Below are 14115 nucleotides of genomic sequence, written 5' to 3'. Positions count from 1 at the left end.
ATAAAAAGGGCAGGGCATGTTCACAATTGTAAGCGCAAAAGGACCAGAAGCAGATCTCAGCAGATTCAGAGAAGCCTTATTCTTTCGAGGACTCAGACTCCACTTGGGGTCCACTTTCCCGATGGAAAAATGGCCATCAGTTACAGAGGGGATTATGGTTTCATAGGGTACAATGTTGTAATTATTGGGAGCTGTGTAGGTGCAGTTTTGACCGTGAGGGGCTAGTTGAACAAGTTAAAATTTTAATTTAGGATGGTAGTTGTAAAAAGGTTGAAATTCAGTGTGTCTGGGTCTGATAAGAGTCCAGATGCCGAGGGATGAGTATTCAAATCTTGCCCCTTGGTATTTGCTGTGCTTCCATTTGGACTAATTAGTCATGGGGGAAGGTCATGATTTAGGGTCCAGCATTCAGTATTCGCCCCTTTCCTCCAGGGTCCACTGGTCCTTAGTTAGTTCCCCTTCCTCCTCCTGAGTCACACCTCTCTCCAGTTTTCTTTGGGGGCTATGTTGCAGGAATATTATTTTCCATAACCCTTCAACAATAATATTACATTATTCATCAGAGCAAGGAAGTTTCTTGGAAAAAACAAAGGTCCCTTTTCTTCCTGCCTTGCCCATGTAAAATATGACCCGTTAATTTGTTTTTTCTGTTCTTCATTTAGTAATTGTCTAAATTACAGTTTAATGGGCTGGGAATATAGCTCAATTGGTAGAGTGTGTGCCTCACATGCACAAGGCCCTGGGTTCAATCCCCAGCATCTCAAAAGATAAATAAATTACAGTTTAATGTTGTAAACTATCCCAGCTTCTTCTAAAAAATAGCTAATTGATTAAACAAATAGGTATGTAGGCACTGAAGACAAAATAAAGCATGATCCCTTTCCTGAAAACCTTATTAGGAAGATCAGTTAGAAAAGTGTTTCATTGAGGGTAGAAGCACCCCCTGAGCCCAGGTTCTAGCTCTTACCAGCCAAAGGTTGCTTAGATACAGAGATTAATTCTAAACAATCTCACAAGAGATTGAAGTATAATATACTAATTTATTTGTATAATAGTAGGGGCTATTCCAGAGTTGCAAACTACAGGGAAAGTCATAGAAACTAGCTTCGATGAAGAGATGACAAGTCTATCTAAAGGCTTAATTCTTTTTTTAACATAGTGTAGGTCATATTAGACCTAGCTGCATGTTCTGATATAACTTATTGACCTCCAATTAGTGACTTCTCATCTATTTCTATTGACTAGGAAGTTCACATGTTTCATCTTGAACATGATTTGTCCTGATAAACAGTGTACCTGGAAAATCAACAGTCACAGGCAGCATGCTGAGCATGGAATCAGGGTGTAGGGAGGCAGATAGATTTGGGAATATATACTCCATGCCAGTGTGACACCTGTTGAGTCATTCATTCCGACACAATATGCATCCAGTCCTGGAAAATATCTCCCAAATTCTGAGTCTCTAAGAAATACCTTTCAATCTCCAGCTTTCAGACTTTTCTGCCTTCTGCTACCAACCATGGGTTACTGAATATCCGAGAAAGGTACAATACACTTGTTTCCATTTACTAAAGTACAATTCATTTCAACTCTGCTTCCTGGCTTAGAATTTCAGTTGTTCCCACATGCTTTGGTCATTCAGATTACAGATGGTCTCTATGGTCTCTTTGTGAAAATTAATTGCAGATCTAATCACATCCATTTAATTTAACTTTTTGGGTCAGTTTATAAGAGCTTGGAGGAATTATCTCAGGGTTTCCTTTTGTACCATAAACACAGATAAGATGCTGTTGAAGCACTTTTTAACCAATGAAGACATTTTCCTATCCAATTTAATGAAAATAATTACTACTGGAAGAAACCCAAGAGCCTGAAAGAAAAAAAAAAAAAAAATGAATGGGAAGGGAAGGGCTTATGAATAAAGAACAGAGAGAATTTCTGTTATAGACCTGGAGTCCTCATAGTTCTCAGCATACCCTTGCCCCAATCCAATCAATCAGTAAATTATGTTGAAATATCTTTTGAATTTTTTTTTTCATTTTCACTTTTTTCAACCTAGACTAGGACTTCACTTCCTGTCTGGACCACTGCAGTTGTCTTTAGGAACAGTAATTCAGTGGTGAACATCCTGTTTTCTTCCAAGGCAAAGTAAAAATTGCCAACCAGACATTTTTTTTCAAATAAAAATGAAGTCTATGTAAAACATGAATATTTTTGCCACTTCAATTGCTCACTTCATTGGATAAATAAGCACAGAATTTTAGCCATAAAGTTTTATTTTAATTGTCTGTTTTGTGGTCCTGAGGATTGAGTTTAGGGCCTTGGACATGCTAGGCAAGTGTGCTACCACTGAGCCACACCCCCAGCTATAAAGATGCTATTGTCTGGGCATATTTGAGAAGCGACATAAAAGTAGTTTTCAAACTTTAGTTCTTCAAAGTTCATAAAGTCTGTTCATCCTTAGAAAACAAGCCTATCTTCACTTTTATGTTAGGGAAACCGCTCCTTCTCTGAGGCTGTAAAATCCTCTTTCTGGGCAGGGCAGATGAAAGTGACCAATTTGGAGACACCCCTCTTCAAATCATCTCCTGTAGGTTTCGGCAAAGGCGGACAGGCTGCAATCCCAGCAATTTGGGAGGTTGAACCTGAGACAGGAGGAACACAAGTTTGAGGTGAACCTCACAATTTAGTGAGGCTATCTCAAAATAAAAAATGGCTGGGGTTGTGGCTCAGTGGTAAAACACCGCTAGGTTCAATCCCCAGTACCAAAAAAATAAAATAAAATAAAATAAAATATGTATCTCCCATTAGAGAGGTGGTAGTTCTGGAATCTTTTCTTAATACCATTACTTTTGAGTAGATGGAGTATATTTAAATAAAGTTTCATAATCTATATGGTTTATATGTCTCTGTTTTCCCTTTTTTTTTTTTTTTTTTGGTGCTGAGGCTTGAACCTAGGGCCTTGGGCATGCTACATAGGTGTTCTACCACTGAGCTACACCCCTGGTTCCTCTGCATCTTTCCTTTTTTTTTTTTTTTTCAGTGCTGGGGATCAAACCCAAGGCCTCTTGTACTCCAGGCAGATGCTCTACCACTGAGCCACATCCCTAACCTTCTGTATCCTTTATAACATGTCAATTTAATCGTGTCATTTCATAACTCAGAATTTTATCACTCTCTGCAGTTTATTTATTCACTCATAAAAGAGTTGAGCTGGGCATAGTACCATGTACACAAGTACAGGAGGCTAAAGCTGGAGAATCACTAGGGCCCAGGAGTTCATGACCAGCCTTGGAAACATAGCAAGACTCTGTCTCAGAAAAAGAAAAAAAATCCACTTAAGTGTTAATCCTATTAATCTTTCAGGTTGTGAGCATAGCTCAGTCGTGAAGGACTTGTCTAGTATGTGCGAGGTCCTGTGTTTTATCCCCAAGACCTCCAACAAGAAAATTAATATTTGAAAGTTCTTAGAATAGTACCTGGCACAAGTTCTAACAAGCTGAGAAGTACTTAAAGAAATAAAAATTCAATTCAAATTGAGCACCTATTATATGCCAGGCCATGTGCCAGAGGTTGAATGTAGGGTAGTGAACAAAACAAGCATGTGCCCTGCTCTTAGCCGACTTCCAGAACTTACTAAATTAACAGTGCATGTTTTAGTTATGAAATTTTAGATCTGGCAGAATCTTTGGTCTTCTAATCACAGTTTTAATTTATAGATGAGGAAACTGAAATCCAAGAAGCAGCAGTGATGTGCAGGAGCCAGTTTAAATTGACCCCAAAAGCCCATTGTTAAATATTTAGGATATGTATGTTTTTTCTTTTTCTTTTTTTTTTTTTTTTTTTTTTTTTTGGTGCTGGGGATTGAACTCAGAGGTGCCTGGCCACTGAGCCACAGCACCAGCCCTATTTTGTATATTTTGTATTTTAGTTAGAGACAGGGTCTCACTGAGTTGCTTAGCACCCCCAACCCTTTTTTATATTTTCTTTAGAGACAGGGTCTCACTAAGTTGCTGAGGCTGGCTTTGAACTATGATCCTCCTGGGTTACTGGGATTACAGGTATATGGCACCACTACTGGCTAGGATATTGTTATCCAGTTGTTTAATTATTAGAAGCTTAAAATTAGATATAGTAGAAGTATTTACACCATGGAAATAGCAACAGTACAAATCAAGACTTGTTTTGTTTTTGCAGTGCTGGGGATTTGAACCCAGGGGCTTAACCACTGAGTCACATCCCCAGTCCTATTTTGTATTTTATTTAGAGACAGGGTCTCACTGAGTTGCTTAGTACCTTGATTTTGCTGAGGCTGGCTTTGAACGCATGATCCTCCTGCATCAGCCTCGTGAACAGCTGGGATTACAGGAGTGCAACATCACGCCCAGCCCCAGTCCTTTTTATGTTTTATTTTGAGACAGGGTCTTGCTAAGTTGCTAAGAGCCTTGCTAAGTGACTGTGGCTGGTCTTAAACTTGTGATCTTTCTGCCTTAACCTCCTGAGTCACTGGGATTATACACATGAACCACTATGCTCTGCTTTTTTCTTTCTTCAGGAGAACAATTTACTAGGATATTACAAATTCAACCAAACTGAAACTAAGATTGCTAAACTTTCTATTTTCCTTCTTTTTTTTGGGGGGGGGGTCAAACCCAAGCCTCTTTCATGCTAGCCAAGTGTTCTACCACTGAGCTATACTCCCAGTCAGTTTTATTAATTTTTAATCCTAGTTCTTAACAGAAAGCATAGCACATAAAACTACATAAACATTTGCTTGATGAAGAAACATGGAACAAAGAACAGACACTTCTGGTGGATACTACTTGTTGAATGAATGAAAAATTTGGAATACTGAAAAATGTTGGACAAAATGACCAGATTTTTTTTTTTAACCATATCTCACATGAAATATACTTAGTAAATTATGGTCTCACTCTACACCATTTTCTACCTACTTTTTAACACTCAACATCGTGAATTGAAATTTGTGACAGTTTGCGATAGGGAAGGCTTGGCACCATGAAAAAGACCAGTAAATAGTTTAAGATGATTGAATTGACAATCTTTTTAACTTTTGATTTTCTTCAGGGAATTGAAGAAAAGTTTCTTTGAAAATGAATATTTTGCCAGGTGTAGTGGCAAACACCTGTAATCCCAGTGGCTTGGGAGACTGAGACGGGAGGATCATAAATTCAAAGCCAACCTCAGCAGCTTAGCGACCATAAAGAGCTCAGTGAGACCCTGCCTCTAAATAAAATATAAAAAAGTGGGGATGTGACTCAGGGGTTGAGTGGTTCAATCCCTGGTACCAAAAAATAAAAAATAAAAGAAATATTTCTTGCTAAAATGAAACAATGTGCTGGAAAATCTAAAATAAGCAATTTTTAACTCAGTAGAGGTAAGGGTTAAAAGTGCATAGGCTGGGGCACTGTGGTGCACATCTGTAATCCCATCTATCCAGTAAGCAGAGGCAGGAGGATCTCAAGTTCAAGGCCAATCTCAGCAATTCAGGGAGACCCTATTTCAAAATATAAAATAAAAAGGGTTGGGGATATAGCTCAGTGGTATAGCAGCCCAGAGTCCAATCTCAGCACCCGAAAAAAGTAAATAAATAAAGTGTACATAGTTTTGAGAAGGGGTAGACCTTTGGAAAGATGGAGGAAGAGTGCAATGGGAGGGAGAGAAACAGAATATGAGAGGTGGGACACCTGCAGGAGTGAGGGAGGCACGGGGGGCTAAGGGTAGAGGTTGGTCTGGGAAAAGAGGTAATGTCATTTGAACTCAGAGAGGACTGGTTACAGGAGAGTCCTAAGTGGGCAGATCACTTGTTTGTTTGAAGTCAGTGATTTATACTTGCAGTTCCAGAGAATGAATTTTTAGTTTCATTAAGAGGTAAAAGATGCTGGACTTGGTGGTACAACATGTAATTCCAGCAACTCAGGAGGCTGAGACAGGAGGATTACAAATTTGAGCCCAGTCGTGGCTCAGATTTGGGTTGGGTATATAGTCCAGTAGTAGAGAACTCCTGGGTTCAACCCCCAGTAAAACACACACATACAGGTTAAAGGGAAGCAAGGGAAATTGCCCCAATCTCATCACCTTAGAAGGAGTAAAAATCATTCAGTGAATTAAGGTTTGAGGAAGAATTATTTGATAACAATAGGAAACAATGTACTTCAAGGATTTTTTTTTTTTTTTTTTTTTGGGTGCTGGGGATCGAACCCAGGGTCTTTTGCTTGCGAGGCAAGCACTCTACCAACTGAGCTATCTCCCCAGCCCTACTTCAAGGATTATATGGAATTCCAAGTAGCAATAGAAGAGCTGCTTAAGTTTTGAAGCTTTCTATACCTTAGTTTGATATTCTAATTCAGTTTTTTTTTTTTTTTTCCCCCCGGTGCTGGGGATTGAACACAGGGCCTTGTGCTTGACAGGGATGCACTCTGCCAACTGAGCTATCTCCCTGGCCCCTAATTCAGTTCTTGTAAGTATTCTTGTAAATGTTTTAACATTTCTAAGAACTCAGCCTTTAATTCCATGTACCATTTTCAGCATCATAGTCTAAAAAGGGTTTGGTGTAAGCCAGTAGCCAATTATGTGACTATAAATCTGTAGCAGAAGCAAGGAGTTTGCAGGTTTCCACTACAGGGGTTTATAGTGAGCGACCTGCTAGGTGTAATTCAACCCAATTCAGAGCATTTCTTTCTGCATTCTGCACCTCCAGTAAGAGGTACCAAGGCTATATCCACAAGAAGCAGGTTGCCCTGCCCCTGTGCTGGGGATGGAAAACAGGGCCTCCTACTTGCTAGGCAAGCACTCTACCATTGAGCTTTATCCCCAGTCCAAGAAGCATGCATTCTTATTGTCTTAATAAAAGCCAAACAAGAAATACCTAGTCAAGTGAAGCTGCACATGTCTGTAATCCCAGCAACCTGGAAGGCTGAGGCAGGAGGATCACAAATTCAAAGCCAGCCTGGAGCAATTTAGCAAGGCCCCTGTCCCAAAATAAGAAGGACTGGGGATGTGGTTCAGTGTTAGAGCACACCTGGGTTCCAGTCCCAGTACCACAAAAACAAAACATGACCCTATTGCACTTCTCCACTGCATGTTCACTTCACAGTTCTAGACTTACAGGATTTATCTAGAGTATTTGTGTGTTTGATTCAATAGCACAACTGCACATTTCTACGCCTACTCTTACTGAGGACCTGGAACTAACTCTTTCCTCTTAAAAAAGAGGGCGGATGATGTCTGTTCTGTGTCTCAGGTTGATCTCAGTCCCCTCACTTGAACCAGGTGATCCTCTTTTCTGCCAGTTGCTTCACAAAGCCTCCTCTAATAATGTCAATTGGAGAAGTCCTCCTAGACCTCGTATCAGTATTAAGCCCCAGCTGGCTCTGAACCTCAGTGTCCCCAACTTTCAGTCTCCTCCCTACCCATTTTACAGGCTTACTGTAAGTTTTAGATGAGTTTATCGAATTACATTTTTTTTTTTTTTTTTTTGGTACCGGGGATTGGACCCAGGGGCACTTAACCACTGAGCCATATCCCCAGTTCTTTTTATTTTCTTATTTTGAGACAGGAGCTCACTAAATTGCTTAGTGCCTGACTACATTGCCCGGGCTGATCTCCAACCTGTGAACCTCCTGCCTCAGCCTCCCGAGTCGCTGGGATCCACCACACCTGGCACTTTTTTTTTTTTTTAACTTGATAGATGTTTTTCATTTGATAGACGTTTTATTAAATCATATGTTTGAGTAAAAAAGCATGGTTTAGAACAACTATTTGAAACGCCCCTCGTGGCCCGGGAGAGGGGGGCGCTAGCGAGCCCCGCCGCGCACCAGCGCAGGGCCACCTCGGCTCGTAGGCCGCCGAGGACTACAGAGCCGAGGCTTCTGGGGCAGGAAGTGACGCCGGCGCGAGAGCTGCCGGGCTCCGGCGGGCTCGGCTCGGCGCTCCGTCGTCGCGGCGCGCGTGCGGGGGCCGGGAGGCGTTCCGGCTGCTCTTTCCTGGTTTGCGAGGGTTAAGCGTTAAGCACCACGTGGTGTGAGTACAGCTCCAAACGTCCTGCGGCCGCGGGACGGGACCTGGGACCCGCGCCCGGGAGGGTCAGCCGCTGCCGCCCCGCTGTTTGCGGATCCTCCAGATTTTAGGAGGAAATTGGCACACATCGGGGCCCTCGGTGGCGAGGTCCCGCGGAGACACTGCTGGGGAGAGAATGGGAGGACGTCAGAGTTTTGGCGAAAAGGGTTGTGGGGCAAACCCCTCTGATGGAGGAGAGCCGCGCCGAAGGGTTTCAGCTTCCTCTGTGGACCGTTCAGAGCGGGGGTGAAGCGATCTGGGATGGATGGAGGGCGGGGGCCAGCTGCTGCCCCAGACGGCAGCCCCCGCGGCCCCACGGCTTCCAGACACAATTATAAATACAAGCTGTTTTCCATTCCTGTACAGTAAAAGAAAAAAAAAATTCTCAAGCAGTTTTTTCCACATCCACAATCCCTATTATTAATGCTTATCTTTGTTTTGCTTTTGGTTTTTTATTTTGTTTTTGAGATGGGGAGGTGGTCTTGGGGCTCAAGTTATCCTCAGCCTCCCTAGTAGCAGGAACTACAACCGGCATGTGCCTCCAGGCCTGGCTCAGTATGTTAACTCTTAATTGTATTAAGTAACTTAAGAATTTGAGGCAAATCACACATATTCTCTGCTTTTAGTATAGAGAATAGAGGTAAGACATCGCCCTGTGTTGGAAATATATATTAACCCAAACTGGTGATGGTTTTAGATTTAGCCAACTGGCAACCATGAGTGAATGGATGAAGAAGAACCCCTTGGAATGGGAAGACTACGTTTACAAAGAGGTCAGAGTGCTAGCCAGTGAAAAGAAAGAGTATAAAGGATGGCTTTTAACTACAGATCCAGTCTCTGCCAAGTGAGTATGCATCCTGCTTCCCTGAAATCGTGACACCCCTTTGAACTCCCTTGATGGTATATCCAAACTACTGAAAGCAGATCAGTGAAAGGTTGATCCTTTTTCTTTAGTTATTGAACCCAAGGTCTTGTACATGCTAGGCAAGCACTCTACCCCTGAGCTACACCAAAGGATAATTCTTTTTACTTAAGAATCAGATTGCCTTTGAATCCAACTGCTGTTCTAACTATGCAAAGCAGTGCATGTTCTTAGGAATGGGACGTAGAAATTTCTTTTTTGGTTACATTTCTAATGGAAAATTTTGAACATACACAATGGTAAAAAGGGTGATATAATGAACACTAACTTTTCATCCCTTCCAAGTTTTTAAAGCCATTTCCAGACATCTTTTAATACTTCATCATCTAAGAGGCATACATCTTAGAAGATAAGGATATTTCCTTAGTTTCCTCTGATCTGTGAGTTTTTAGTCTTTCCTTGTTTATCATGACCTTGACAATTTTGAAAAGTATTGGTGAGACAGAATGTCTGTCAACTTAGGTATTTGTGATATTTTCTCATAAATAGACAGAATATAGGCTTTTTTGGGGTAGTACCACAGAAGTGAAATTCTCATCACAATATTTTATTTCTTTTCTTTTCCTTCCTCCCTCCCTTCTTCCCTCCTTTCCTCTTTCCTTCCTTCCTTCCTCTTAGACCTGAATTACATCCTCCACCTTTTTTTTTTTTTTTTTTTTTTTTTTTTGGGGAGACAGTCTCACTAAGTTGCCAAGGCTGACTTGAACTTGTAATCCTTCTGCCTCAGCCTTCCAACTCATTGGGTTTACAGGTGTGCACTACTGAGCCTGGCATAACTTTTTTTTTTTTTTTTTGTGGTGCTGGGGATTGAACCCAGGGCCTTCTGCTTATGAGGCAAGCATTCTGCCAACTGAGCTATCTCGCCAGCCCAGGCATAACTTTTTAAAATAAATTTGGGGGCTGGGGAGATAGCTCAGTCGGTAGAGTGCTTGCCTTGCAAGCACAAAGCCCTGGGTTCAATCCCCAGCACGGAAAAAAATAAATAAATAAATAAATTTGGTATTGGAGATAAAACCCAGGGCCTCATGCATACTGAACATGCACTTTGCCACTGAGCTACACCCCCCCAACCCAACTAACGCTTCAGAAAATACATTAATTGTAGGGGCTGGGGTTGTGGCTCAGTGGTAGAGCGCTTTCGTAGCATGTGTGAGGCACTGGTTTTGATTCTCAGCACCTCATATAAATAAATGAATAAAGTCTATCTACATCTAAAAAATAGTTAAACAAGAAAATACGTTAATCATATTCCACAATGATTAACCTTATGTCAGGAACAATGTTTAGATGTTTAGGATCCTCAGTGAATGCTTGTCAAACAAGTGAAATCATTTGTTGGTAAGACAATTAAAATTAAATAGGAAAGATTGTTCCCTTCATTCTAGTGACTTATTTGGGTTGATACCACCTCTCATTGCATTGCTTCTTCTGTAGTTTCATGGGCCTTTCGATTTTTCTTTTGCAAATCTTCTCTAAACTTTTCTTTCAAAGTATTGTTCTCGTGAACTTCCTTGAAGATGGCAACTTATCTGTGACTGGAATTATGGGACATTCTGTACAAACTGTGGAAATTGTGAATGAAGGGGACCATAGAGTGAGAGAGAAACTGATGCATTTGTTCATGTCTGGAGACTGCAAAGCTTATAGCCCTGAAGATCTGGAAAAGAGAAAGAATAGCCTAAAGAAGTGGCTTGAGAAGAACCACATCCCCATCACTGAACAGGGAGATTCACGAAGGACTCTCTGTGTGGCTGGGGTCTTGACCATAGATCCACCATATGGTCCAGAAAATTGCAGCAGCTCTAATGAGATTATTCTGTCCCGGGTTCAGGATCTTATTCAAGGACATCTTGTAGCTTCCCCGTGAGAGGTCAAGAACTATGGACACACTAATTGAAATCGACTTCATTTTTTTGTTGTTGTGTCATGGAATGTTTTGAATTTAAGTCCATCATATTGTGAAACTTCAAAGGCATATGAGTGTTGTATCCGTGTGTGTATAATTTAATTTTTTGTTATTTTGGCAAAATCAAAAGTGAATTATGAGTGCTAATTTCGTTGGGAAATATGAGATTTTTTTTTTTTTTTTTTTTTTTTTTTTTTGCAGTGCTGGGGATCGAACCAAGGGCCTTGTGCATGCAAGGCAAGCACTCTACCAACTGAGCTATCTCCCCAGCCCCTCATTGGGAAATAAATGAACTAACTGGTATAAGGATAGCATCATCTGAAATGAAATTAGTAGAAAGAAGTCAGAATTGTAACTTTTTTTTTTTTGGATGGGGATATACTCCCTCCTCCATTTTATGCAGTACTGGTGATCAAACTGGGTTTTATATAGCCCTAGCTCAATATGTCCCCACCCTCCTTTTAAGGCAAGAAATGTATTTGGAAAAGTATAATATGGTAGATTCAATATAAAGCCTTAAGATGAAATCACAGTTGCAAGTCCTTTTTACTAACTAAATCAATGTTTTCTTTGTTTTGGTACTGGGAATTGAACCCAGGAACACTCACCACTCAGCTACAACTCTAGCCCTTTTTGATTTTGGGTTAGGATCTCCCTGAGTTGTCAAGTCTGACCTTGAACTTGCCATTCTCTTGCTTCAGCCTCTTAAGTAGCTGGAATTACTGGTGCACTCCACTATGCCCAGCTAATCAGTGTGTTTTTAAAGTGTTTGTCTCTTATTTTGGTGTAATGATAGTTTTTTGAATCAGTGTTATGTTTTGAATCTCGTTTGTTTCTCCCTAGGTTCATGGGTTGGGAACTTGCTCAGGATAGTGGTATTGGGAGGTGATGGAGCCATAAGAGATAGGGCTTATGGAAGGTCCTCAGATCATTGGGGTTATGCCCTCAGAAGGGATTGTGGGACCCTTGTGTCTCTAACTTCCTGTTTGGTGATGTAAGCTCTTCCACTGCCATGATGCATCTGAGAAGGGGAAAGAGCAGGCAAGAGAGTATACCATCTCTCACCAAAATAGCTAGTGTCATGCCCTTGAACCTCAAAAATGGAGCTAAACTTTTCTTCATAAGCAGCATGTTACAAATATCTCATTATAGTGATAAAAAGTTAATACAGAGTACATCTTTTTTTTGACTGAAACTAAAGTTTTGGCTATTTAGTAAAATCTTAACATGTAAGTTAACACTTTCAAAGCCTTTAAAGAAAGTATTGGCTGCTATCTCTGAGGAGAAAGTTGAGTGTGACAAGGTAGTCTGCCCTGAATTCAGTCCAGTTCCTTTACTGCGAGTTCAGCCCAGTCTTCAGAACTGTGATGTGTTTTGTCTGCAGTCCCTGTTCTCTGGGTCAGGCTTTGCTAAGGGAAGAGAATGCAGGAGGTGTCCTTTACATACATTCCTATTCCTTGGAAGCCAGTCAGGGGCCATGACTCCATAGACTAGAAAGGGGCAAGTCTAGAATGGCTACGGTTCCACATCAGATTAGAACTGAAACCCCTGACAGGGATTGGCAAAGTGGGCCGCAGCCAAACAGCCTGCTACTGCTACTTGTTAAATAAACTTTTATTGGAACACAGCAGTACTTAATGGTTTATGTGCTATCTATGGCTACTTTTATGCCATAATGATAGAGTTGAATAGTGGAGACAGAAACTGCCTTATATTTACAGAAAAATGTTTCTTTACAGAAAATTTTTGTCCTAGGAGATCCTTGAACTAGTCTGGTTTGCCAGGGGTTAGGGTGGACTTTCCAAGGCAGTTTTAACCAGGACAGACCCCTGATGGTGACACAGGCTGAACTTCCACTTCTCCCTGGTCTGTAAGAGATCCAACTGGGCAAACAGCTCACTCTCAGTTCTCTCATGTTGTCAGTCCTTTTATCATTTATACAAAGGGAGAATTGGTACCTTTTGGAAGAAATACTTTTAAATACTTACGTTTGGCATCTTTGAATATAATCTGATAACAGCTAATTGCATGGTTATCTAATGAGATGTGGTAGCCCAGTGCTTCTTGTACTTTAGCAAGCGTCATTGTCAGCTGGAGGATTTGTTGACACAGATAACTGGACCAACTAGATCAGGGGGTCAGGAATTCACATTTCTGAGAAACTTGTAGAGAACGACAATGTTCCCGACTACAGCACTTCAGAAACTTTAGGGGAACAGAAGTTCCCTTCCCGAAAACTTTTTAAGTTCATGATCCTGAAAACAAAATTTAGTGCACAGTTTTTCTTCATGTTGAAACCCCAGGATGTCTTTAGAAAGCAAAGGAGAATAAGAACAAATTGAATTCAGCATGGAAACTTAGTGAGACCCTATCTCATTCTGACAAGATGAGGAAGCCATTGAAAAGGAAGAAGCCTCATAGGAAATTATCCACAGTATCAATCAGGCTTGCTCCTAGCTCAGGAATGGTTCTGGTGCATTAGTGTGGGAAGATATATTTGCTGTCAAACAAACGAGCTAGGGACACAGACTCCTTGGCAACTGAGTCCTTTGATTGTTTAAACAATTTGTACATAAAACCGAAGTGCTGGAAAGGGCAAATGACCTGGCTTTGCTATGGAAACTGCCTGTTCAGGGAGTTTCCCTAGCCAGTCACCTAGGCTGTCAGCACCTGTGGTTCCAGATTCTCGGGAGGGAGAATCCTCCCCATAGCTGGCTCTGCTTGCTGCCAGATCTGGGCTGTACCAGGGCAGTCTTAGCACACTTTGAGAACAAAAGGCTATTTTGACTTTTCTTTAGAAGTAAAGATTTCTTCCTATCCAGTTCATCTGATTTCCTTAATCTCTCCATTTTCTCCAACAGATGTTATGGTTGATATAGGTTTTTCCACAAATCAAATTTTTAAAGTTATTAAGAATTTAGAAGCATTCCTTATCAGTTGTTTCAATTTGATGAGAATAGATGAAAATGTTATGTTTCAAAGTAGATTATAGAATGCTACAGTCAAGGCTAGGGGTTATTAGCTAGTTCATTCTTAAATTTTGGGAGAAATTAGAACAGTGAGGGATTTTAATTGCTTCTACTTTCAAATATAATTAATTATTTTTGGTTTTGTTTTTTTTCCCTCCAGTACAGGGACTTGAACCCAGGCTCTCTAGTCAAGTGCTCTATCACTGAGCTATGTCCCCAGCCCTTTTTATTTTTTTGGC

General features: G+C 40.9%; 1 protein-coding gene and 1 non-coding gene across 3 annotated transcripts; both read left to right on the top strand.

Moving 5' to 3' along the window:
• The first annotated feature begins 690 nt into the window (after window positions 1–690).
• Trnav-cac (transfer RNA valine (anticodon CAC)) lies at window positions 691–764 on the top strand. The gene has a single exon. It is a non-coding gene; the product is annotated as a tRNA-Val (tRNA).
• A 7145-nt stretch (window positions 765–7909) lies between these two features.
• Gemin6 (gem nuclear organelle associated protein 6) lies at window positions 7910–14091 on the top strand. Of its 2 annotated transcripts, none has more exons than XM_047521859.1 (3): window positions 7910–8043; window positions 8777–8923; window positions 10493–14091. In XM_047521859.1, the coding sequence occupies exons 2-3, from the start codon at window positions 8796–8798 to the stop codon at window positions 10866–10868; spliced, it is 504 nt and encodes a 167-aa protein (XP_047377815.1). In that variant the 5' UTR covers window positions 7910–8043; window positions 8777–8795; the 3' UTR covers window positions 10869–14091. The 2 variants fall into 2 exon arrangements, with proteins under 2 accessions (XP_047377815.1, XP_047377817.1); XM_047521861.1 differs by lacking the exon at window positions 7910–8043 and adding an exon at window positions 8052–8634.
• The last annotated feature ends 24 nt before the right edge of the window (window positions 14092–14115 follow it).

The sequence above is a fragment of the Sciurus carolinensis genome, chromosome 13 (assembly GCF_902686445.1).
Source record: "Sciurus carolinensis chromosome 13, mSciCar1.2, whole genome shotgun sequence".
Taxonomy (NCBI): Eukaryota; Metazoa; Chordata; class Mammalia; order Rodentia; family Sciuridae; genus Sciurus; species Sciurus carolinensis.
The sequence above is the reverse complement of the archived record's forward strand: the minus strand, read 5'-3'. Positions and strand labels throughout refer to the sequence as shown.

Coding starts and splice junctions, on each gene's coding strand:
- Gemin6 (XM_047521859.1), top strand. CDS start 8,796: ATGAGTGAATGGATGAAGAAGAACCCCTTGGAATGGGAAGACTACGTT. Junction 8,924..10,492: donor ACAGATCCAGTCTCTGCCAA/GTGAGTATGCAT, acceptor TTTCTTTCAAAG/TATTGTTCTCGTGAACTTCC.